Here is a 23,717-nt window from a genome sequence, read left to right as displayed (position 1 = left end):
GTGTGCTGCTCTTGTTGAGTCTTTATGGTTCACATAAAGATAATGTAGAGCAGAATTTGCGTTTTATTTTTTTTATTAGTTTACATTTTTGTTTCCTCTTTAAATGTTTAGCTTTTGTTATTTTCAATGTCTGTTTTAGTTTTTAATTGAGAATATGAGGACTGTCAAATGGAAGATAGGTGTGACGATACACATATATACTAGCCTAATGATAAAATGGATCAGTTTGGCAAATATATTTTACAGTGTTTATTTATTCGACAAAATACGTTAAATGTCACCGTTATTATTGGCTGGCCGGAAACAGCGGGGGTGTCCAAATTCAGAGGCTGCTTCCACCTGAGGACCCGCCTTCGCGGTCTAAAGAAAGCCGCGTAGTACGTCACGAGCTCCCTCGGTGGAGTGAAACTGCGTCTGCTCCTTGCTGTCTAAAATGTAACCGGGCGCTGGCGTCAATTCTCCACCGTCTCACACTTTGTTTAATCAGTTTTCTGTTTGACGTTTATTCAGCTTTGTGAAAACCCCAGAGGACCCCTCCCGAGGGATTAATAAAGTTACATTTAAAGGAGCCAGCATCAGCTGAGAGATATAGAGGAGAACAGGGGGACAACAGACAGCTCTCTGTAGTTGACAGACTGGTAAAAACATTGAAAACAGTTTTTAGATATTTGCTTCCTGTATTTGCAGAAGTATCTCCAACACAAACTGTAACAGCTGCATGCAGGGAACCACTCAGTCATGTTTATCCTGCAGGACAGGATCTGACAGGGAAAGAAGGAAAAATAAGGGAACCACGGACAACTTTGATAATGCTTTGATTTATCCACAGTACATTTAGTTCAAATATTGTTTCCATCACAGAGGGATTGTGCTGGTTTCAGTGGGGAAAGTATGCAGCTCATTTAAATGTTCAAAGAGCTGTGAAAAGTTGTCCGTTCATAAAGTGTGTCAGTATTTTATAAGGATGCCATGTTTCTGTATCATCTCTCTCCTGTCAGAGCCTCTTCCAAACATCAGCCTGTTTAATGCTCTCATATCTTCAACATCTCGAGTAAATTATACTGCACAGTTTTCTCTCCAATAAAAGAATATTTACTGCATGAGTCTGTTTTCCATTTTATCTGAAACATTCAAGGAGGAGATCTTTTACTGTATTTTGGTGATATTGCCCTTAAATGTGACTAAAGCTTTCATACAGTGGTGATCACGGACATAACTCTGAGATCAGTCTGACTGAACTCTGAAAATCACTGAGTGTTATTTCACAGAACCATAATTAGATTAACTCAAACGGAAACACGCGGTGTTAAACAGTAGTATAATTATCATTAACTGTCAAAGTAAGTGCGTATTTTGCTTGTTTCCGTTTCCATCAAAAATCGAATTAATTAATAATTGTTTGATTTGTGTTGATGAAGGCCTGCCTCCTTCTCCTCACAGTCACTTTTTACGAGACCATGAGTGTGTTTCATTTTTTGTTCTGTCAGTCTTGGATGTGACTCCTGAAAAGAGATTCACCATGATTCTGGTTCTCCTTTCACAGTCAGTACTGCTGGTTTCTCTCTCAGACTGACTGAAGATGAGTGATCTGGAGTCTCCAGGATCCAGCCGTCTGTCTGTGACCGACACAAAGTAAGATACTGTCTCTAATGTACACGAAGGAAATAGAGAACATAGGTGAAATCAGTATGTAGAAACAATTACAAGTTTAAAAGGACAAGTAAGATTGAGTGGGAGAGGACTGGTTTAACAGGAAGAAGAGAAAATTCCACAGTATCCGTACAAAAAGTTTCACTTTGAAATCTTTAAAAGAATGTGGACAAACAGGTGGACTTGGTGTCAGTGGAGTTTACTCCTGGAAGTTTGAGATTATGATGATTATTACTTCAAAAACACCTGTACAGACGTTTATCACTCATTCCATACCAGCGCAGTGCCCAATAACACTTTGAGGTGACTGGAGCTTTATATATAAAATGAATGCAGTCCGATCAGTTTATGAGAATAGTCAAAGTGACTTTGGTAATATTAGTTGCCAATTTTTAGTTGGTATTGGTTTGTAAGATTAGTTTAAAATAAAGACTTCATTTTAACTGAATTTTGTTACGTCTCAAGAATTTGGACGTTTAGCCTTAAGGACAAACCTAAGGAGGAGGTTGGACTTTAGAGTTGAGCCCAGAGATGTACGGCTGAGTGAGGGGCTACTTTTTGTCATCAAACTAAAAAGAAATAAAATGTAGGCTTAGAAGACACGGTTGGTTGTTTGGTTCAGCATCTCTGAATATCTTCAGAGCTGTAGAGGCTTCAGAATGTAGAAGTTTGGATGGAAACTCCAAATACTTGAAGCCCACAAGATGCATCTTTAAAAAGTCAAAAAGAAGCGAAGAATTGCTGTCGCTAAAACCAAAATAACATTTATAACAACAACAAAAGTGTATGATTTGGTAATATGATTGGAATGGAACAAATGGATTCTGAAAATCAGAGATTGAGTTTCCAAGTGAATAATGCAGCTGAAAAATTTTCCTGTTATATGAAGACTTTTAACCTGTAGTTCAGTATTGATCTGCCACAGTCAGCGAACAAAACTGCCAAAAAGGAAAAAGACATTAAGATCCTCAAAAGCTTGGCATAATATAGTCATACATTTTCACCTGAATACATCTGCCCTGTGCAAATCCGTTTCGAAGGCCTTTGCAGCTAATAATGGTCAATATATTAATTTAAAGAACACAGAAAAACAGCTGGTTCTTTTTCAGGGTTTCATAGCTTTTTTGTGTAGAATGCCAAGCTTTAATATTATAGAGATTTGCAAGTATCTACAAAGCATGATATGATGTGAAGTTCAACATCTGGGACATGTGTCCCGCTATGCATTGCAGAAAATGACTCAATCTCTTAGTACAGCAAACAAACAATGCAGGAGGGCGGGAAAATAATGGTCTCCTCTGCCGTGGCATCAGAAGTTGAGAATTGACGGGACAAAGTGTTGGGTTTCTCGTTTTGGGTTGCCGGGTCAATAGCTCATAACACAGTTGAACCAAGCAAAGGAGAGGGCCCACCTGGTTTGTCTTGAGTGGCTGCTGTGAGATATGCAAGATGCTTGTGGTCAGTCAAACGATGAACAATGAGCAGGTGTTCTGCTCCCTCCCGCCAGCTAGCAGTTCCACTTCTCCCACGTCATAGTTTTGCTCAGTTCGAGAAAGACAGCAGAAGGGAAAAAGCTGCATTTTCCCTTCCTTGTTCTGGAACAAGATGAACTCCATCAACGATAAATTGTTGGGTGGTCACACACAGCTGACTGCAGCTTTCCAGTCTTATAAACAGTACATTTGTACAATGACTGAAACCAGCCCACTGGCTGTGACGTCAGTTCCTTGATCATGAATATGCAAATTGTCATGACCATTGATCAACAATCATTGATCAAAGACCATTGATCGTGGAATAATCTTCCACACTGCACCTAACGTGACAAACTGAAAGCAGTCATTGGGTGGGAAACCTTGAGGAGAACACTTTTGACCTTAGAGAAGAGCTCTGCATAGAAAAGGATCAGGTTTGAACTTAGTTTGTGCAGCTGTACCTTTAACTAAGGCAAGTTCCTGCATCAACTCGTCCTGTTGTCTTTTTGAACTGTGCTTCACTATTCACTACAGATGAATGCACTGTAAACACCTGCGTGTGAGTCACTTTGGTCACTTTGACAGTTGCACTGGTAATAATAATTTTCCCTTTGTGTCCTCAGAGAGAACAGTGATGTTGGTGTGGAGGAGGAGGAGCAGTTGTCCTGCTGTGCTTTGGGTCAAGATGTCTCAGAGGATTCAGTCGCTACCAGTTGTGGCATCTCTGTCCAAAGTAAGAGTCGGTATCCGTGTGCTGATGAACACATTTTTGAAAACTTGACTTCTTGTTTTGTAGGTGCATGAAAAAGATTTCATTCGATTTTTTATGGTATAGGTTTTTTTCCTGTTTTACTTTGAATGTTGTTTCCTTTCATGTCTCACGTTAGTTTTACTTCCTGCTTTGTGATTGTCTTAATTATTTTTCACCTGGTTTGCTAAAGTTCAACTGTCATGTTCCCCACCTGCTCACAATATCAGGCAATCCTCAATATATACTACTCAAAACAATCAGAGGAACACACTGAAAACATAATGGCTCTCGCGCGGAGAAAAACATGCTGGAGATCAATACTGATGCAAACTGGGTGATGTGTTAGAAACGAAAGGATTCAATTGTTTGTTGGAAATAAATGATCAAAATACTGGATACTGGCTGAATCCAAATACAAACAGAAAATCAGAGTAAAAAACGCTGCAGCAGGCTTTTCCATTTGGCTCTGATTTCATAGCAGCAGCTCAAAATGAAATAGTTTGTATGGCTGCGTGTGCTGCTGGGCCAAAAGTTTAGCTGGTCATTTGTAGATTTTTAGATGAAATAAAAAACAAAAAAAAACACTCAACAAAAGATCATCTAAAGAAGAGCAGAGTTCATGTACACACTTTATTAAGCAGCTACTGTACAACAAGAACAGAATCATGTAAATGGCCAAACAACAGCAACAGTAATCCCAGGGTGTAGCACAGCAGGCAAAGAGACGCAGTAGCACAGAGAGAGTAAAGGATCACATGGAGAACAAATGGAGCGCGCTCACGAGCCCTCTCTTCGTACAGAGCCAGAAACGTCTGACCCACAGAGCTCACTAAGACGACAATAACTCGTTTTTCCCACACAGATTACATATAACATCACACTGAATGAAATTACATGTAGCAGATTACATGAACTATATAAGATGAGGATTCGCGTATTAAGCATATTCAGAACTATTTCCTTCCATTATTTTCTTGGGTTAACAGTTTTTGTTGCTTTTCTGCTATCGCTTAAATTTTATTCATATAGCACCAAGTCACAACAGCCACCTTAAGGCACTTTATAGTGTTAGGTAAAGCCTCAGTAATAAAGCCTCAGACAACTCCCTACGAGCAACGACTTGGAGACATTAAGAAAGAAAAACTCTCTCTTTGTACAGTCGAACACTGAGACGGAACCAGGTTCAGTGACGGGCCGCCATCCACCACGACTGGTTGGAATGAGGGGAGGAGGGCAGGATAAAACCTGCAGGCTGAGAGCAAAGTGCTCCATCTATCTGATATGATACTGTGAGGCCTCTCAGATAAGATGGGGCTGTTTTATTACGGCCCTTTTTATGTGAGAAGCATTTTGAATTCAGCTCTGGATTTAACAGGGAGCCAATGATGTGAAGCCAGTATGAGGGGGATTTTCCCTCCTCTTAAAATGTCTCATTAGGAACATTTTTAACAGTTGCTTCTTGTCTCTGCTGTGACAAAAAAAGGTTCTGATTATGAATCAAAATGTTTTAAATAAGTCACACACTGGTTATAACTTAATGCCGAAAATGTCATGTTACACGATTTACTATTTTCTGAAGCTTATTTACAATTTACAATGCTTAACACCATTCCCATCCCTCCCGTCAAAAGATAAAAGTCTGTTTTTCATGCAGTTTCACACACTAAAGACATTTCATTCTTTTTGGTTTCTTGTTGTCAATCAGCAGATGCGAGTCTGGAAGAGGTTTTAGAAGAATATAAGATCAGTCTGAGGAGGAGGTTTGAAAGTGTGACTGAAGAAACTGATAATACAGGAAGTGGAACCCTCCCGAACAGGATCTACACTGAGCTCTACATCACAGAGGGACAGAATGAAGACGTTCATAACCAACATGAGGTGATGCAGCTGGAGACAGCTTCCAAGATGGAGGCTCTTGATGACATTACAGTCAGGTGTCACGACACCTTTAAAGCCTTACCTGACCAACAGAGACCCATCAGAGTGGTTCTGACCAACAGCGTCGCTGATCAGAGACGAGCAGTACAGTCTTCTGGAGCTGCTCCATGTTTTCCATCCAACATTACAGAAGGTCACAGCAGAGAAGCTCGCTGTCTGTAAACTTTTGTTCATCTTTGACGGCCTGGATGAAAGCAGACTTGGATCATTGGATTTCACCAACGGGAAGCTGCTGTCTGATGTCACAGAGAAGTCATCAGTCAGCCAGCTGCTGACAAACCTCATCCAGGGGAATCTGCTTCCCTCGGCTCTCGTCTGGATAACTCCCCGACCTGCAGCAGCCAATCAGATCCCTCCTAGACGTGTTGACAGGGTAACAGAAGTACGAGGCTTCACTGATGCCCAGAAGGAGGAGTACTTCAGGAGGAGATTCAGTGATGAAGAGCTGTCCAGAATCATCTCCCACATGAAGACATCCAGGAGCCTCCACATCATGTGTAGAATCCCAGTCTTCTGCTGGATCACTGCTACAGTTCTGGAGCACATGTTGACTACAGAGCAGAGAGGAGAGCTGCCCAAGACCCTGACTGACATGTACTCACACTTCTTGTTGGTTCAGATGAAGAAGGGGAACAAACATGTGGGGGGACATGAAACAAGTGAGATGGCTGAAAGGAAATTTCTTCTGAATCTGGGGAGGCTGGCATTTAAACATCTGGAAAAAGGAAACACCTTCTTCTACCAAGAAGACCTAGATCAGTGTGGTCTGGATGCTACAGAGGCCTTGTTGCACACAGAAGTTTATACGGAGCTCTTTAAACAGTGTTTGTTAATCTTGAAGGTGGCTTTTATTTGTGATTCAGGTCTCAATGTCTCTTTGTGTATACTTATATGCAGAAGTAACACAAAAGAAGAAGTGGGAGCTGGCCTGACACCAGTAACTGACTTCCAGTGAAAGCTTTGGCTAATAATATTTTTTAGCGAACATTTTTCTTGTAAAACAAAGGGGGGCCTAGCAAAAAAGGTTTGGGAACCACTGCTCTACAAGGTTGGCAAAATAAAAAAAAATGTATTAACATTTTTTTATTTGGACTTTTATTAGTCCAAATTTTTTTATTTGGACTAAAAAAAATGTTCGAAGTGGACTAGGTGCTAATTTTCAGATGTCAGGTCTACATCTAGAATCAAAATGAGCACATACATAAACAACCAAAGTGAAGCATTAAGACAAAACATAGCAACGTCAAACAGCGTCCACACATTTTGCCACAAATACATGCAAAACAACTAAATTGGGCCACAAAAGTGATGTAAATTGACCAAACTAAGACACAAATCAGACAAAAACAGATGCAGGATGATCACAAACAGACACGTCGGCTACAAACTGATGCAAAATGACTAAAATCACACGTGTAACACTTTCTACATATTTGACAACAGAAGAAAAACACAAACAAACTTGGAATGCATTTTTAATTTGGATTTTTTTTATTTCATGCCGAATTAGATATTTTAAAAATCAAGCCAAAGTCTCCTCCCTGTTTGTACTGTAAGGTCAAAGCCCTACTGTACTACAGAGAACCCCAACAATCAAATGATCCCCCTCTGAGCAAGCACGAGGCGACTGTGGGGAAGAAAAACTCCCTTTAACAGGAAGAAACTTCCAACGGAACCGGGCTCAGAAGGGACGGCCATCCGCTGCGACCGGTTGGGGGGATGGAAATCAAAAGGAGACGAGATGGCGTGAACTACAGTTCTAAAATTTGGATTTGAGGGCTGATCCCAAAATTTTATGGTGATGTTTTTAAAAAAAGGATTTGGTGCTAAAAGTCTGCTTCAAGATTTTAAAAGAAGCAGGGCAGTGGGAAAAGCCAAAATGGTCATTTTAATGATCTCTGGCTTTAGTGAACCACCTGAAGGGTTTTAGCAATGTTTTTCCCACCGCAGAAAAAAACCTGGATATTTTGGACGTCTTTGGGGGACCCGGGATGACTCCGAGAGTGATTTTTAGATGTCTAATCAGAGCCTCATCAAAAGATGAATCATTTGCCATCAAAGCCTTTAAGACATTGTCTGGGGAGCCAAACTCCTTGATGAGGCGTTTGGCTATTTTCTTGATGAACTTTGTCTTGTCATTTGTCAGACTTGTGGCAGACGCTGTGCTGCTGAGTTCAGGCTGCATTAGATTGCTCAGACGGTTGATGACCGTGTCTATTTCTTTTGTAGTAGTTGCGATCCGAGCAGCAAACTTTTGGGTCTCAGGTTTAGATTTATAGATGACTCTCATGATAAGGAGCAACGCAAGGTCATTGGAAATTTTCTCAACATCACAAGATGAACCTGACACAGAATCCATCTCTGATATTTTGGAGGAATCTTTGAGAGAGTGTTTCAGGCTCAAGGCTCCAGATGATTTATCTGGAGAAATGCTCCCAGGTTGTGGCATTTGAGGTGACTTGTCAGATGCCACAGAGCATTTATCTGGAGAAATGCTCCCAGGTTGTGGCGTTCGAGGTGACTTGTCAGATGCCACAGAGCATTTATCTGGAGAAATGCTCCCAGGTTTTGGTGTTGGAAGTGATGCACCAGATTCTTTTCCTCTGCCATCTGAATCAGGGCTTTTTTCCTGTGTTGTGGTCTGTGCTCTTTTAATAAAGTTGTGGATGTCTTCCAGGGCCCCAGAAATCTTGTCCATTTGAATCATTTGATCTTTCTCTTCATTGCAGAAGAGTAAAAGCTTCTGCAAAAACCTTTCTACTGTGTCATCTATGAGGACATAGAGGACTTCAGCAGAAATGCGACGCTTTGAGCCCTGTACTGATTTCGGAGTCCTGGAGATGACCGTGTCTGAGAGGGACCTACCCATTAGAGGTATGGGGATTTGATAGCCTCGATCCACCGTAAGTAGATCAAACAGGTTTGCCACTAAGTCCTCCGTAAAATTCCTGATATGCCCACTATTTTTAAAGTCCCCCAAGGTCTTATCGATGAGGAAGAGTTCTTCTTTCTTTGTTAATTTGTCAAATAACTGATTAACGTCTGATCTAATGACGTTAAAGTCGACTGAAGAAGAACGTTTAATTGCGGTTCCCAGGCTTGCCGTATGTGGAGAAGGGGAGCGATGAGCCTCTGTACTCTGGGGAGCAGCCGTTTCAGGTACTGACCCTGGGAGAATGAAAACTATACTTTCATTGGAGGGCGCAGTTTCCTTCTTGGGGTGATTGCAAATGTTTTGTAGACAAACAAAATGTTTCCTGTTTGCCTTTATTCTTTTTTTCAGCTCTGTTTTCATTTTTTCAAATTGTTTTTTTGCAAACATGGAAAAGTTGTGTTTGCGTGCTTTGAGCCTGGCGTGTGAGGTGGATGGCACACATTTGGAGAAGAAGTGTCTCACCTTGTGGATAATTAAGCCTGCATTAAAGGCAGGTTTGGGTAAGTTACATTTCTCACAGAGCTCTTCACTGCTTGAATCCATGTTAGCAAGTATCTCACCTACGATGTCAACTGCAACCATTTCTACTGGGGTTGGAGCCTGGATACTTTGTGTTTCTGCAGTGGGTTTTATATGGCTTTGTGATTCTTCTGGGAGCTCATCTTTATCTTTTCCTGTCATCTCTCCATCTGAGCTCCTTGTTGACAGAATAACAGAAATCTCTGCGATTGCTGATTTCACTGATATTTTTGAACCAGTACGTTCTGTACTGGAATGAGACCCATTTGTCCCACACTGGCAGCGCAGCTTACATGCTGCATACCTTTTCAGGCATGAGGCAGCGCAACAAACCATGCGGTGTAGTTTCTTAATACTACTAAATTTGCCGCTAACATAAACGGCAGGGTCTACTGGGAAATCGGGGCTTTTTTCAATCAGTGCAATGGTTGAGCTGACCTTTTCTGAGATCTCTTCCTCAACCATCAGCGTCAGCTTGTCAGCGCTCTTATCTTGCTGTTTTGAGACATTAAGAGCGCCGGCGATGGCAGCTGAGATCGAGTCTCCGAGGGACACCCTTATTTTCCCCTCATCCATAAACTCTTCCCTTATCATGGGTTCCTGAATAAGAGGAAGGGCAATCCTCAGGATGCTGGCAGAGGCGATCTGAATGATTTCAGAAATCATATCAGCGAGCACGGCATGGACGCTGGAGTCGCATTTTCCATTTTCTATAATGCTCCACTGAACTTCAGAGAGCCTTTCAAAGCACCTGTTGATTGGCGGGATAATCTGGTCTGGTGTGACCACGATTGAATTTTCGTTGATGGTTTCCATTGTTGTGTCACAAATTAGATTTTCTCCGTTTGAGCGTGTGAGAATTTTCTTGTATTACAGAGCGCCGACTGCTGAACGTTTTGCAAACACATGAGCATCGAGTTCTGATTTTTCTGTCTGAGAGCCGTTATTTATAGGCTCGGTTGTCTGTGACGTTACTGACAGACCAGCGCGAACGCCTTTGATCTGCCAGTGACGTCACAAGAAACGCACGCGGAGAGGCGGCGTTCCTTGCGCGCTCACAGATTTGAATGACGCTTTGGAGTTGACGGCACGCCGCAATGCATTGTGGGAGCCCGGCACCATTTTCGGGGTCTACGAATCAAAACAAACACGCTGTGTTGGAACGACGATTACAAGATGCTTAAAAGCAGTTCCTGACCCACCAGGATTCATTGGAATCATAGGTTGGAGGACGTTTTGGGGAAATGGCCGACGGTCGAAGCGGAGAAGAAATAAACTCTTAAAAGTTAGTTCTGGGTTTTTATCCCACTTCATATATACACCAGGACACATGTTAGCATAATGAAAGAATTGTAGAATTAAGTGGAGTCAACAACAGCAGCATAGTGCAGTCATATCACAAATGTTAGCGTAATGAAAAAGTCTTACAAAGTCAAATTTAGCTAACCTTCGGCTAAGTTACATGACGTTAGTGATATCGCCACTTAACGCGGCTCTTTGGTCGGTTAGTTAGTGTCATCCAGGGAAGACGGACGTTGTTTTGCTGTGCTGTATTTTTATGTGAAGTGTATATATTTATTTTTTATATTGCATGTATTTTGTGCAGTGTTTTATTTAGTTTGCATGTTTTTAGTTGCCGGCAAATTGTCCTGGAGAGACTCCGCCTTTTCCCCCGTTTTTACTAATTGGACACACCTGAGAGAAAAGAAAAGGTAATTTACAGAGTGCTCAAGGACACATAAGAGGTTTGGAGCCGGTGTTCAACAAAAATGTAACACGGAGAATGCGAGACAGACAGAGGAAAGACACAGACGATCAGAGAGTAGAGATGATCAGATGGAGCAGACGACCAGCGACTGGGAAGAGAGATTACCAGCGACTGGAAAGGGGAAACGATCAGAGGAAAAAAAGGCAGATGACCAGCGACTAGGGACGCGTAGCGGCAGTCTGGTGGCAATAACGACAAGAGCCAGCTCGTGCACTGCGGGAGAACCGAAGCAGTGAGACCGCGGTGCCGATTGCAGTTTGAGGAAGCGGCGGGCGGAGTTGAGAGCTCTGCCCACCCGGGTAAGTCTTTGACTTATCCTTTTTATAAAGTAAACTGCCAAAGGAATAGTGACTGCCGCTCCCTCCCTTTCTTCAGTGCACCAGGACGTGGAATGCGGGGAGGAAGGCGAGGACTCCGCTGGGTTTCCCTCTTTTAATACTACGCTGGACCTCTTAGTTTTCTGTGACTTTTAGGCCGTGGTGGATTCCACTGGACTTCTAATGTTGTGTGTTATTGATTTTTATTGTGTCTTCCCTTGGCCAAGGTTGTTTTAATTCATTTTATATTTTTAACTATTTAAACATAATAAATTATATTTTTAATTCTACAGTTTTTGTATCGTGTGCTTTTCCCTCGGCGGCTCCACTGCTCTGCCCGCTTTGAGGAAGGTTTCCTTCCTTTTAAAAAACACAAACCATCTTGGAAACATAATCAGCCTTTCCGCTCCGGTGTCATATTAGTTTAGTGTAAGGACAAGAAAGACATTGTGGACAAAACAAGACACCCCCCATAATCTTTAGTGACAATATTGTAGTTAGTTAAATGGTCTGATTGTTCACATCTGTATTTTCTTTGATTGTGGTAAAATAATGTGTGCCCCAGTCTCCAAAAATGACATAGTGCAGGAAGCGTAGTTATTCCCCCGTTACACCACAAGAGGGAGTATCCCCTAAAATGAGCAGCTCTAGCGGGAGTAAAGAAGCCAGCCACTACCCATAAGGCAGTGCGCCTATAAGCGTTATGTGAGACTGCAAAAGTGTGTAACGCTGTGCTATGTCCATGTATATATTTGCAGGTAAGCAGATACAAGATGGTAAATAACTTAAAATGTGTCTACAGATGAGTCCACGGGGTTGCAGAGAATGTGGGAAAGTTGGCCGTTAATCCCCACTATGTGTCATTAGTGTATAAGTTATTGGTAGCGATGTGAATTAGCTGTGATGCTAACGATTAGCAGCTAGATCTGATTCATTAGTTTGTGCGGAAACCTCGTGGCACTTTTGTGGCTTTATACCTGTACCGGGCTGTAATCACAGCAGATGTAGACTGGTGGATCACACTACCTTGTGTTTGTTTATTTCATTGTTCCACTGTAAGAAATATTAGTGGTTTGAGTTTAAACACTACCCATAAGGCAGTGCGCCTATAAGCGTTATGTGAGACTGCAAAAGTGTGTAACGCTGTGCTATGTCCATGTATATATTTGCAGATGCAGTAAAGGCGAACTCACAAAGCCACACTGGTTTCAATTCATTTTAATTCAAGTGTGCAACATTAGGTTTGTGCCGAAGCTGGGTCTGTTTGTCGGTGTGAAGCCAAACGTGCTTTAACGTTTTAGGAAACACCGAGCAGACGGTTCATACTTGCCAACATTCAAAGGGCTGTTTGGGGGGGGGCAAATATATTTTACAGTGTTTATTTATTCGACAAAATACGTTAAATGTCACCGTTATTATTGGCTGGCCGGAAACAGCGGGGGTGTCCAAATTCAGAGGCTGCTTCCACCTGAGGACCCGCCTTCGCGGTCTAAAGAAAGCCGCGTAGTACGTCACGAGCTCCCTCGGTGGAGTGAAACTGCGTCTGCTCCTTGCTGTCTAAAATGTAACCGGGCGCTGGCGTCAATTCTCCACCGTCTCACACTTTGTTTAATCAGTTTTCTGTTTGACGTTTATTCAGCTTTGTGAAAACCCCAGAGGACCCCTCCCGAGGGATTAATAAAGTTACAGCTGAGTAGTGAGTTGTATGTGAGGCTGGACACTAAGGAGAAAATGATTTTTAATGAATGGCAAGGCACATAAATTGTGCTGGAAGAGAGTAACCAAGTATAGAGATGGAAATGTGCTAATGTGAAGAAAGTGTGTTGAGAAGGGAGAAGGAGTACTTTGGACGAAAATTGAATTAGAGAAGGAAGTGAGGCAACTCTGAAGAGGATGGAGACGGGAGGCATAGAGAGGGTAGGAGTGAAGGCTATGATAAGGTGCGAAGAGAGTAACTGTGGTGCTGCATAAGAAAGTCCTGAGGGGCAGAGAAGTATGTGATGGGTTGAGATTACATCAGAGAGAGGCTCTGAGCCCCTTCTTGTTTGCACTGGTGATGGAGAGGCTGACAGATGAGATCAGGCAAGAGTCTCCGTGGATGATGTTTTCAGACAACCACAGAAAGGATTTGTGGATGTAGTGAAGGTGGACATGCAGGGGGTTGGTGTGACTGAGGAGGATGCTAGAAATAGAGAGATGGAGGCGGATGATCCACTGTAGCGACCTCTAAAGGGAGCAGCCGAAAGAAGAAGAAGGAAGCACAAATAATTCTAATCATGCTTTTCTTTTATTCTCAGTACTAAGCTATGTAAAGGAAGTCAAGGTTGTTTCCTCCTACAATCACTTTGGTCATGCTGTTCTTACAAGTGTGGAGGTGCCAGATGGTTTAGACTTGTTTAGATTGGTGCTCTGTCTCCCTTTATCCAAACTAAAACTTTGATGGGGTTTTTTATCTTCACTAAACACTTTTTTGCTTTGTGTTTATTATTGTGCTACTGCAAGTATTTCATATATTAGTCAGTTGATTGTTACTGTAGGGCAGCTCTAGGACAATCCCAGATGTGATGTAGCTTGCTTTTATCCAGCAGATACGACATCTCATGAGGAGGTTCGAACCCTGTACCCTGACCCTCCTGCTGACGCACAAAGTCTGGACATCCAGCAGCAGGCCCTTCTACGTGAACAACAGCACAACAGTTTCTATTTCTTTTAATATTAGAAGTCAGTTATTCATTAATGAATACAAATGGTGACTGAAGTTATTTAGACAGGACATTAAACAATAAACTTCCAATAAATGATGAACAATGTGTGACTGAATGTGTTCAGTGAAAGACTTTGAAAATATCGCAGCATAAAACCAGTGTAAAAGTACTCAGACTACTTTTGGGGGTATTTATTTGATGATGCAACCAGAAAATGTGCAGGTTGTGAGTTTAACATTTTCAACACTGGAGAAGAAGTACATGTACACAGACTAGCTAATGACAAACATTTTTTTTAAATTAACCTTTATTTAAACAGGTTGTTCATTTTTCTGAGCTTATCTGGTGTCCAGTTTCGGTGGCAGTAGCATAAGCAGAGAAGACCCAGACCTTACTCTCCCGAGCCAGCTCCTCCATTATTTGGGGGACACTGAGGCATTCTCTGCTGAGTGCTGTGATCTCCCCAACATGTCCTGGGTGTGTCCTGTCTGTCCTGGTGGGACATGCCTGGAACATCTCACCCAGGAGGCGTTCAAGAGGCACCCTTGTCAGATGCCTGAACCTCCTCAACTGGCTCGTTTAGATGTAGAGGAGTAGCAGTTAACTCGGAATGAGACAGACAGCACCTACTGCTGGGGTGGGCCTACAGGAGGGAGAGCTCATGTCGTCTCTTCAGGACACATCACTGGACCCCAAGAAGCTCTCCCCGGAGCTCCCTTTGGCTGCTGGGGTCGGCATACGTTCAACTTTAAAATCACTCTTGGTTCTTGGCTAGCTTTGTGTTAGCATCCTTTGTGTACTGATGCTTGCAAGAAGCTAAAGTTGCTTTGGCAGAATTTTCTTTCTCATATATGCACACATAAGGAGAGAGATGTTTTATAAGCTTTAGTCATCACCGTGCACTTTTCCTGATTCACACAAAATACAGCAATCTGGCACCTTCCCACAGGGTCTTGCACGAGTATTAAACATGTTCATTTGTGCTTTGGACTGTCACCAGATTTCTTCTAGAAGTTTCTTGCCAGTCAGCAACTATCTTGGCAACACCACTTGAGTTTGTGTGTTGCATGCTAACATCCTTATCATATGTGTAATAATACTAAAGCTTCATCTTATGCACACACAAAAAACAAATATGGCTCCTTCGTGCAGGGTTTTCTGGTATGTTCATTTATGCTTCCCAATTAAAAAAAGAAAAAAAAAAAAGAAAAAGCAAAGTTCTTGCTTCTCAGCCACTGCGGCCACATCCTCACCGTTTTTTAGGCAGTTATATAAACATACTGTGAGTGAGTCATAAGCTTAAATACAATAGTTGAAGGAACAAAAACTTAATGTTTAAAAATACCAGTCAAATCTGATTAAAGTAAATAAATAATAAGTATACAATGTAGTTTTAAGACTTCTCAATGTTTCGTAACATTAATGTTCTATGAACTCGTGAGTCCAGAAATCTGAATGTCATGAAAAGTATTTATTATTCGTGTATTATTATTTTACAATACAAGGTTGTTTTTTTCCTGATACTTCATGCAAACCACATTTCTCCAGGCCTGTCCTAATCAGCTTACTCAGTATCACTAGATCCAATGCTGCTCCTCCAGCAGAGCACACAAAAGTAGGAGAGACCAGAGATGCCATGGCTTAGTTAGGAGACTGTTTGCTTCAAGGCCACTAGAGGGTGCTGCCATAAAACTACAATAAATGAATTGACCTTTTGACCTGCTCACACTCTTTTATGCAAAACCCTGTTGATGTTACACACACACACACACACACAAAGAGATTCTAGGTCTCACCAACCGTGGGCAAAAAGATGACAGTCAATAAAATTCTAAAATTTTATTTATAAACACAATGAATAGTAGTTAGAAGTCCAGTGTCCCATTTAGGTACAAAGTAAAAACACACAGTCCAAGGCCAGAGCCAGCTATGCCACAAAGCCAGTTGCACTCCACACGTTGTTCACTTCAACAGGGGTAGCAATTGTCCTCTGAGACCCACCACCCTGTAAGTAGAAAGCCTGCACAGAGCGACAAAATAAGACAATTCACTATATAATTCACAGCCCATCCATCCCAAACATATCAGATCATTAGAGGTTTTGTCACATTACATACCTGCACTGAGAGACAAAATAACACAGCAGTGTTTGTAATGTGGGCTATAAGTAGACTAGCATATCAGTGCAATCAATTACACCTGCCTCCAATTAGTCCAGCCCTTTTACAGTCATTGACTGGGTGAGAAAACACGAGCAAATCAACCCAAGAGACAAGCAGGAAGACTCTCTGAAGGCTCCTGTGGCTGCACAGGCAGTCTTACAATTACGAGGTTGGAGAGTTGTTGTTTCAAAATGTTCACACTGATTTCACATGCTCATTAACTCACAACCAGCTGACCATATATATTTCTGCTGCTGAGCTGCTTTTTGATGGAGATTTTCTGAATTTATTTTGCTACCATAAGAGCAGACTCCATGCTGAAAGCATGTGCACTGTCACTTGCAATGAGTGGCACTAATGACGCTAAATTTAATTACAGGTCATGGACAGCCTTCATAAATGCTCATATTACTCACCCACACTGAATTCCAGCACAGGTTCATCTGGGTCCTGACTATTTCCTGCAAAGTAACACAAACGTCATCAGAACATTAAGTCAGAGAAACAACATTTGGAGCTTTTGTACATGATAAATTATACTGCAGTAGTAAAACAAAGTCAAGCAGCAGTACATTTATTAAAATCACCTTCAGCTGTAATATTTAAACTGATTTAGTGTCAATTTAGATTATGTTTAGATTAAAATGAAACTAGTACCCTTGTAATGTCTTTTTAAATTAGAGGTAAATATTTGTATATTTTTTACATAATATAATTATATTTACTGGATTTTCTCTCTATTGTAGTTTAGTATTATAGTTATTACTTGTTTTTTATTGACTTGTCTTGTTTTTACAATGATTTGCTCTGAATGCAGCCTTTAAAGAAAAGACTATCTGTTCAGTAACTATCCATCAGACTGGGTCCATGTTACCAGCCAAATGGGTAATAATTAAAGTAAGTTTTGAATTACGTATATTTGGGTGTTTAGGTGACACTTTTGCAAAAAAAAAATATATAATTAGGTTTAAAAGAACTAAACATGTATGTATTTAAAAACAATAAGTGTGTTAGAATTACTACAGCAACAGCTTGTAGCTCACTGTACTATTTTTGAGCACAACTTTGGTGCTTTTGCCTCATTTTTAAATCAGTGATCCCAGTAGCACAGTCTAAGCAGAGACCTCAGTGCTTGGCAAACAATCAATAGAATCAATAGAATTATTAAAAAGAAACAAAATAAATGCCAACCATATAAAAAAAAAACATAAACTTAAGGAAAAAACTAAACTTGATTTTGTGTCTTTAGGCTATTGTTAACAGCAAGCATGAGGTTAGTGCATATGTATTATTATTGGAAAGATTACTGCAAAGAAAAAAAGGTTGAACCAGGAGGGGGCGATATTGCTCTTCTTACCATGAGTTACATGCAGGCTATTACTTACCATGTCACTCACATTTATTTCACAAAACAGCTGAACCCACTTAATTCGATTTAATTGTATTTATGCAGAGCTGAATCACAACAACAGTCTCCTCGAGGTGGTATAGATTGTAAGGTAGAAAGTCTACAATTAAAAAGAAAAAACCTCAATACAGTGGGAAGGAACAACTCACTTTTAACAGGAAGCACCCTCTGGCAGAACCACGGTCAGGGAGGGGCAGCCCGCTGCGACCCTTTGGGGATGAGGAGACGAAAAAGGGGACAAAAGACACACTGTGGACGAGAGCCAGAGATGAACAAGAACTAATTATTGAATGCAGAGAGGTGTATAAACACATGGTGGGAATCCCCCAGCAGGGTAGTCCCAGGGTAACTAAGGGAGGATTCATGGTCACCTGATTCAGCCCTAGCTATATGCGTTGGCAAAAAGGTAACTTTGAAACTTAATCTTAAAAGTAGAGATAGTGTCCGTCTCCTGCATTCAAACTGGGAGCTGGTTCCACAGAAGGATGATCCCCTTCTACTTCTAAATATCCTAAAAACCACAAGGAAGCCCACAGTCTGAGAGCAAACTATCAAACTACGAGGTCTTTAAAATAAGATGATTATTCAAGACCTCATGTGTGATGGGAAGGATTCTGAATTTGATGCTGGACCCACAAATCATAAAAGAGAAACACTAACTCACACACACCAGAAAGTGCCAAGAATTATAATTATATGTAATTTAGTTTTGCGTTCCTTTATAATGCTTTCAACTATACAAATAAGACACTTCATGGGGGCGCCTGAGCCTTGTAGACACAACAAATACTGAACAAACCTCATGCGCCCTGTTGTTGACAAAACGATAAAAATGAATGTGTACTTCTGTCTTATTTAGGTCATTTTTGTAGTTTTTGTAGACAGACTACTGTAATTTCTCAATAAAATGTCGCTTATTATCGCTCACTCTCAAGAACAAAAACGTGAGTAATTTCCCAGTAGCTCACCATATTTGGGATCTTCTAACATCCACACTTCATGTTTAAACGGTGGTGCGGAGGCGGTGTACCGTCGCAGGCCGGATGTAGCATTTGTTGCGCTCTAAAAGTAGTTATAAAACTTAAATTTTTCTGAATTGTGGGGAAAATCTTTAAAGACTATTCTTATTTAATTGTGTTTTGTTTTTGGACACATTTCTAGTTAATTTTTGTAGTTTATTGGCTCCAGGAGGTCAGAGTTCAGATGTGTGATGTCATCAGTAAGCGCAGAGAAAAAAAAAAACAAACAGTGTCTGAGACGTGAGGGAGCGATGTTTTGCTGATGATACGCTATTCTGCCTGTAAACTCCAAACCTGAACTGAGGAGAATAAAGTTGCAAGAAAAAGGAGAATGGAGTCATGTCTCTCTGAGGGTGCAACATAATCTTGGTGTTTCCGCCCGGTTTGGAGTTTATACCGCAAAGAAGGACGAGCTACATGTGACTAGCCTCGCTCATTACCCCCCACCTGAACTCATACCGCAGTGCCATCCCTCCAAGAAAAGGCAGTGAAGGTAAAAGTTTTTCGTCATGTCTAAAGTACAGCAGATGTCTCCTGATTGGGAGCAACTTCTTGAGGAGATAGAGGAAAAGTTACTTACACTGCTAGCACCGGATTTGAATGAGATTTGTGCTGCCCTCAGTTTAGCCGTGGATGAAAGTGAAAAAGACTTACCTCGTAAACTGAGGCGGCGTATTCTGCAGTACTTAGAGGGAGAGGATGTTACTGCACGAGAAGATGAAGGAATGTCTCTGTTGTTGGGATTAGATGACAAAATTAATGAAGTGAAGCAAAAGAGATGCGAAAGTAATGCCCCGTTGTCTCAACAAGTGGTACAAGAGCACCACCTTGTGGCTGAAAATGTGATAGCACCCAGTAATTCAGACGAGCAGAGAGAAACTGTTTCTCATCTGAATGCTACACGAGTCACCCCTGTCGCTACTCAAAGTGTCCCTTTTGTACACCCACTGTACCGACGGGATCTGAAAATAATGGGACAAATTGGAGAACCAAACCAAAAGGACAAATTAACATACACTAGCTTGGAAAGACAAATCCAGAGGGCATTGAAGAGGGGATATGATGAAGGAGACATTGTTGAAGCCATCATTCAAGCTATAACCCCAGGAACAAAACTGAAAAGCTACCTTGAGAGTAGAGTAGATTTGACTTTGCAAGCTCTCAGGCAAATATTACGGACTCATTACATTGAGAAAGATGCCACAGAGTTGTATCACTCGCTCACACGTGCTGTACAGGAGCCAAAAGAAACTCCAATCCAGTTTTTGATGCGAGCAATGGATTTGAGACAACAACTTGTTCTTGCTTCAGAGAGAGTTAAGTCTGGTTTAAAGTACAGTTCGGAGCTGATCCAAAATCAGTTTCTTCAGACAGTACTCACTGGCCTCCATGATGACACCATCCGAGCTGATGTGAAGCTATACCTGCAAAATCCTAAAATCACAGATGAGGTTCTTCTGGAAAAAATGACTGCGGCATACAGTCTGGAAATGGAAAGAAAGAATAAGCTGTCAGCTGCATCAAGAGCAAAGATTATCAAAGTTGCAGCAGTAAGTGGGGAAGATCAAGAGGTGGAGAAAGAAAGCAGTATGCACACATCAGAAAGTAAGATCAAGCAAGGTGGAGCGGTCAAACGAGACACATTAATGGATAAAGTTGATCAAGGCAACAAGGCTATATGTGAGGCTCTGCAGAACCTCACCACTCACATTGCTAGCCTCCAGCAGACCGTTAAGCCTCAGCACATGAGAATGGCCGAACCACCTGACCGGAAATACCAATCACAACCTAGGAGCACAAACGTTAGACAGTGCCAGCAGTGTCAATCATCCAATACAGGAAACAAATGTGACCACTGTTACAAATGTGGCAGTACGGAACATTGGGCAGCAGGTTGTCGTAGGAAAAAGTGCTCAGCTAATTCAAGTAAGATCGAAATCATACTTAACCCTGAAGGGGAGAAGCACCAAACCGACCCATTCAGCCTCAAAGCACCCCTCACTGGTAAACAACAACAAATGGCGAAGCTGGTAGGCAAAAGATGCCAGGTCCGTGGCTTCTTAGGAGGTGTGGACACCACAATATTGTGGGACACCGGCTCACAAGTATCGATAGTGGGGACGAACTGGAGAAAGAAACACCTGCCTGATGCTGAAATGAGGTCAGTGGAAGAGCTGCTCGAAGAGGGAGCTTTAGAGCTCTCAGCTGCTAATGGGACCAGTATTCCATATGAAGGATGGATAGAGACTGAGTTCAGCCTGTCCAAAAATGCTGTTGCTGGGATGACCAACAGGCCCGTCCAAGTTCCAATCCTAGTCGCCAGCGGTGACATTGAATGTCCCATCATCGGCTTTAATGTGATAGAAGAATTAGCTTTGAGAAATGACACCAGCAAAGACTGTATCCCCCCAGGGCATATGCTGGACAGATTGTGCTCAGCATTCGAGGTGGGGCGCAAAACTGCAAGAGCTGTCCTGTCTGTCCTAAAGAAACAAACGCCTGACAGCCATCCCCACATAGCCCGAGTAGGAAGGCGACCTGTGACCATCCCGAAGCGTAACATGATGACAGTGCAATGTGGTTGGCTAAATAAGAGTGTGTTGAGTGGGTCACATGCAGTGTTGGAGCCGAACTGTGAGACACCATGGCCAGCAGGCCTAGTTGTTAGAGAACAGCTAATTCAGCTCCCCTCAGAAGGTGATGCTAAAGTTGCAGTGACTGTGGAAAACATGACTGACCATGATATCACCCTCTATGGTCGCACTACACTGGGGTGGCTGCACAATGTTGATGCTATCTACATGCCACATGTAAAATGTATGGAGGGTGAGCTTTCTAAGACATCAGATGCAAGTACTTCCTTACCCACAGTGCAGTCCAGTCAGACAACAAAAACTGAGCCCTGGGACCCACCAGTGGATTTGAGCCATCTGACAAGTGACCAACAGCAGCAGGTAAAACAGATGCTGAGGGAGGAATGCAATGTTTTTGCAAAAGATGACTGGGACACAGGATGCATTAAAGATCTAGAGCTGGAGATACAGCTAAAAGACAAAGTGCCTGTGCAAAAGACATATAATGCAATCCCCAGACACCTTTATCAGGAGGTAAAAGCACACATACAAGACTTACTGAATCAGGGCTGGATCCAAAAATCTTGTTCTTCATATTCTTCGCCTGTGGTATGCGTCAGGAAGAAAGATGGTGGCCTTCGCTTGTGTGTAGACTATAGGCTCCTGAATGCAAAGACACTGTCCGACAGACATCCCATCCCAAGAATACAGGAGATCCTGGAAAACCTTGGGGGCAACTCCTGGTTCACAGTATTGGACCAGGGAAAGGCTTATCACCAGGGTTTCATGAGTGAGAACAGCAGACCCTGTACTGCATTTATAACACCATGGGGACTCTATGAGTGGGTGAGGGTCCCATTCGGCCTTACTAATGCCCCAGCAGCATTCCAGCGCTACATGGAGGGATGCCTGGGAGACCTCAGGGATGAAATGTGTGTCCCATATTTGGATGATGTACTCGTCTTTAGCTCAAGCTTCGAACAACACATCCAAAATGTGAGGAGAGTGCTACAGCGACAAAGAGAATGTGGTATCAAATTAAGGCCACAGAAGTGTGACTTTTTCAAACGTGAAGTCTGCTATGTGGGGCGAGTGGTTTCAGCAAAGGGATACAAGATGAACCCCAAAGAAGTTGAAGCAGTGCAAGCACTGAAACAGGAGAAACCATCGACCGTGAGAGAGGTGAGAAAGTTGATGGGTTTCCTTAGCTACTACAGACCCTACATACAGGACTTCTCAAGGGCAGCCAAACCCCTCTATGAACTCTTAGCAAAGCCTAAGTCTGAACACAAGCAGCGTGGAAAGGGTAAGGAGTGCCACCGCAAATCTGCCCAGCTGCCACCATCCCACCCAATCCAGTGGATGACAGTTCACAAAGAGACATTGGACAAAATAGTAAACCAGCTGACAAACCCACCAATCATGGCATATCCAGATCTAGAGAAGCCATTTGTTCTTCATGTAGATGCCTCTGAGGATGGTTTGGGTGCAGTCTTGTACCAGCGTCAAGGGACTGCCCTGAGAGTCATAGGCTATGGATCACGGACACTGACAGCTGCAGAAAAAAACTACAAGCTACATTCAGGCAAGCTGGAATTCCTGGCACTGAAATGGGCCATAACAGAACGCTTTCGTGATTATCTGTTTCATGCGCCTCATTTTACTGTGTACAGTGACAATAACCCGCTGACATACGTCATGAAGTCAGCGAAACTTAATGCAGCTGGACACCGCTGGGTGGCGGAGTTGGCAGATTATCGGTTCACTCTTAAGTACAGGCCAGGGGCAGCGAATCGAGATGCAGATTTCTTATCAAGAAGAGGAAAGCCCATTGAAGACATCATGCAGGAATGCACAGAGGAATATCAGCAAGATGACATTGAATGTATTGGGAAAGCCCTAGAGAGAGAGAAAACAGGAGAAATGAACTGGATCTCAGCTGTCACCTGTAATGTCAACGCGCTGCCAGAGGGATGCATCGTCTCAGAACCAATTCAGCCGTTTGCAGTTGACGACATCAGAGACGCCCAGGATGCAGACATAGCCATAAACCGAGTTTTGTCCCTGAAAAGAACACACACCTACCTGAAGCATAAAGAAAAGATGGCGGAGAGTGAGGCAGTTAGGTACCTTCTTCGGCAGTGGCCCCATTTGCAGATTGATGGAGATGGCATTCTGAGGCGTGAGACCACCAGGAGAAAACAGTTTGTTGTTCCTGACTCATTAAAGCCCATGGTCTATAAACATCTACATGAGGAGATGGGACATTTAGGAGCAGACAGGATGGTTGCTCTCGCCAGGGAGCGCTTCTTCTGGCCTAAAATGAGGCAGGAAATGGAGCACTATGTCACTCAGGTGTGTCGCTGTATAAAGAAGAAGAAGCCTAACAGAATAACCAGAACACCAATTCAGAGCATTGAAACCTCTGCGCCGTTTGAGATGATATCCATTGACTATCTGCATTTGGACAAGTGCACAGGAGGTGAAGAATACATAC

At 42.3% G+C, this 23,717-nt stretch overlaps 1 protein-coding gene and 2 long non-coding RNA genes across 5 annotated transcripts; 1 reads left to right on the top strand and 2 right to left on the bottom strand.

Moving 5' to 3' along the window:
* Positions 1 to 7,282: 7,282 nt before the first annotated feature.
* On the bottom strand, positions 7,283 to 10,262 carry LOC146558433 (uncharacterized). Its single transcript, XM_085246613.1, has one exon. The coding sequence runs from the start codon at positions 10,082 to 10,084 to the stop codon at positions 7,703 to 7,705; it is 2,382 nt and encodes a 793-aa protein (XP_085102739.1). The 5' UTR covers positions 10,085 to 10,262; the 3' UTR covers positions 7,283 to 7,702.
* A 43-nt stretch (positions 10,263 to 10,305) lies between these two features.
* Positions 10,306 to 14,161, top strand: LOC146558432 (uncharacterized). Of its 3 annotated transcripts, XR_014888539.1 has the most exons (3): positions 10,338 to 10,553; positions 10,902 to 12,111; positions 13,942 to 14,161. It is a non-coding gene; the product is annotated as an uncharacterized LOC146558432 (long non-coding RNA). The 3 variants fall into 3 exon arrangements; XR_014888537.1 differs by having other exon boundaries at positions 10,306 to 12,111; XR_014888538.1 differs by having other exon boundaries at positions 10,306 to 12,111; positions 13,939 to 14,161.
* A 1,349-nt stretch (positions 14,162 to 15,510) lies between these two features.
* LOC146558431 (uncharacterized) lies at positions 15,511 to 18,675 on the bottom strand. Its single transcript, XR_014888536.1, has 3 exons — positions 18,597 to 18,675; positions 16,637 to 16,681; positions 15,511 to 16,063 (listed from the first exon to the last, which is right to left on the bottom strand). It is a non-coding gene; the product is annotated as an uncharacterized LOC146558431 (long non-coding RNA).
* Between the last annotated feature and the right edge of the window lie 5,042 nt (positions 18,676 to 23,717).

This window comes from Mchenga conophoros, linkage group LG15 (assembly GCF_057382185.1).
Source record: "Mchenga conophoros isolate Kocher_MC1m ecotype Shallow Benthic linkage group LG15, M_conophoros_male_GT1.1, whole genome shotgun sequence".
Lineage (NCBI taxonomy): Eukaryota > Metazoa > Chordata > Actinopteri > Cichliformes > Cichlidae > Mchenga > Mchenga conophoros.
This window is presented reverse-complemented; position numbering and strand designations above follow the sequence as displayed.

Bases quoted from the DNA above. Each gene is read 5' to 3' on its own strand.
- LOC146558433 (XM_085246613.1), bottom strand. From the start codon at position 10,084: ATGGAAACCATCAACGAAAATTCAATCGTGGTCACACCAGACCAGATT.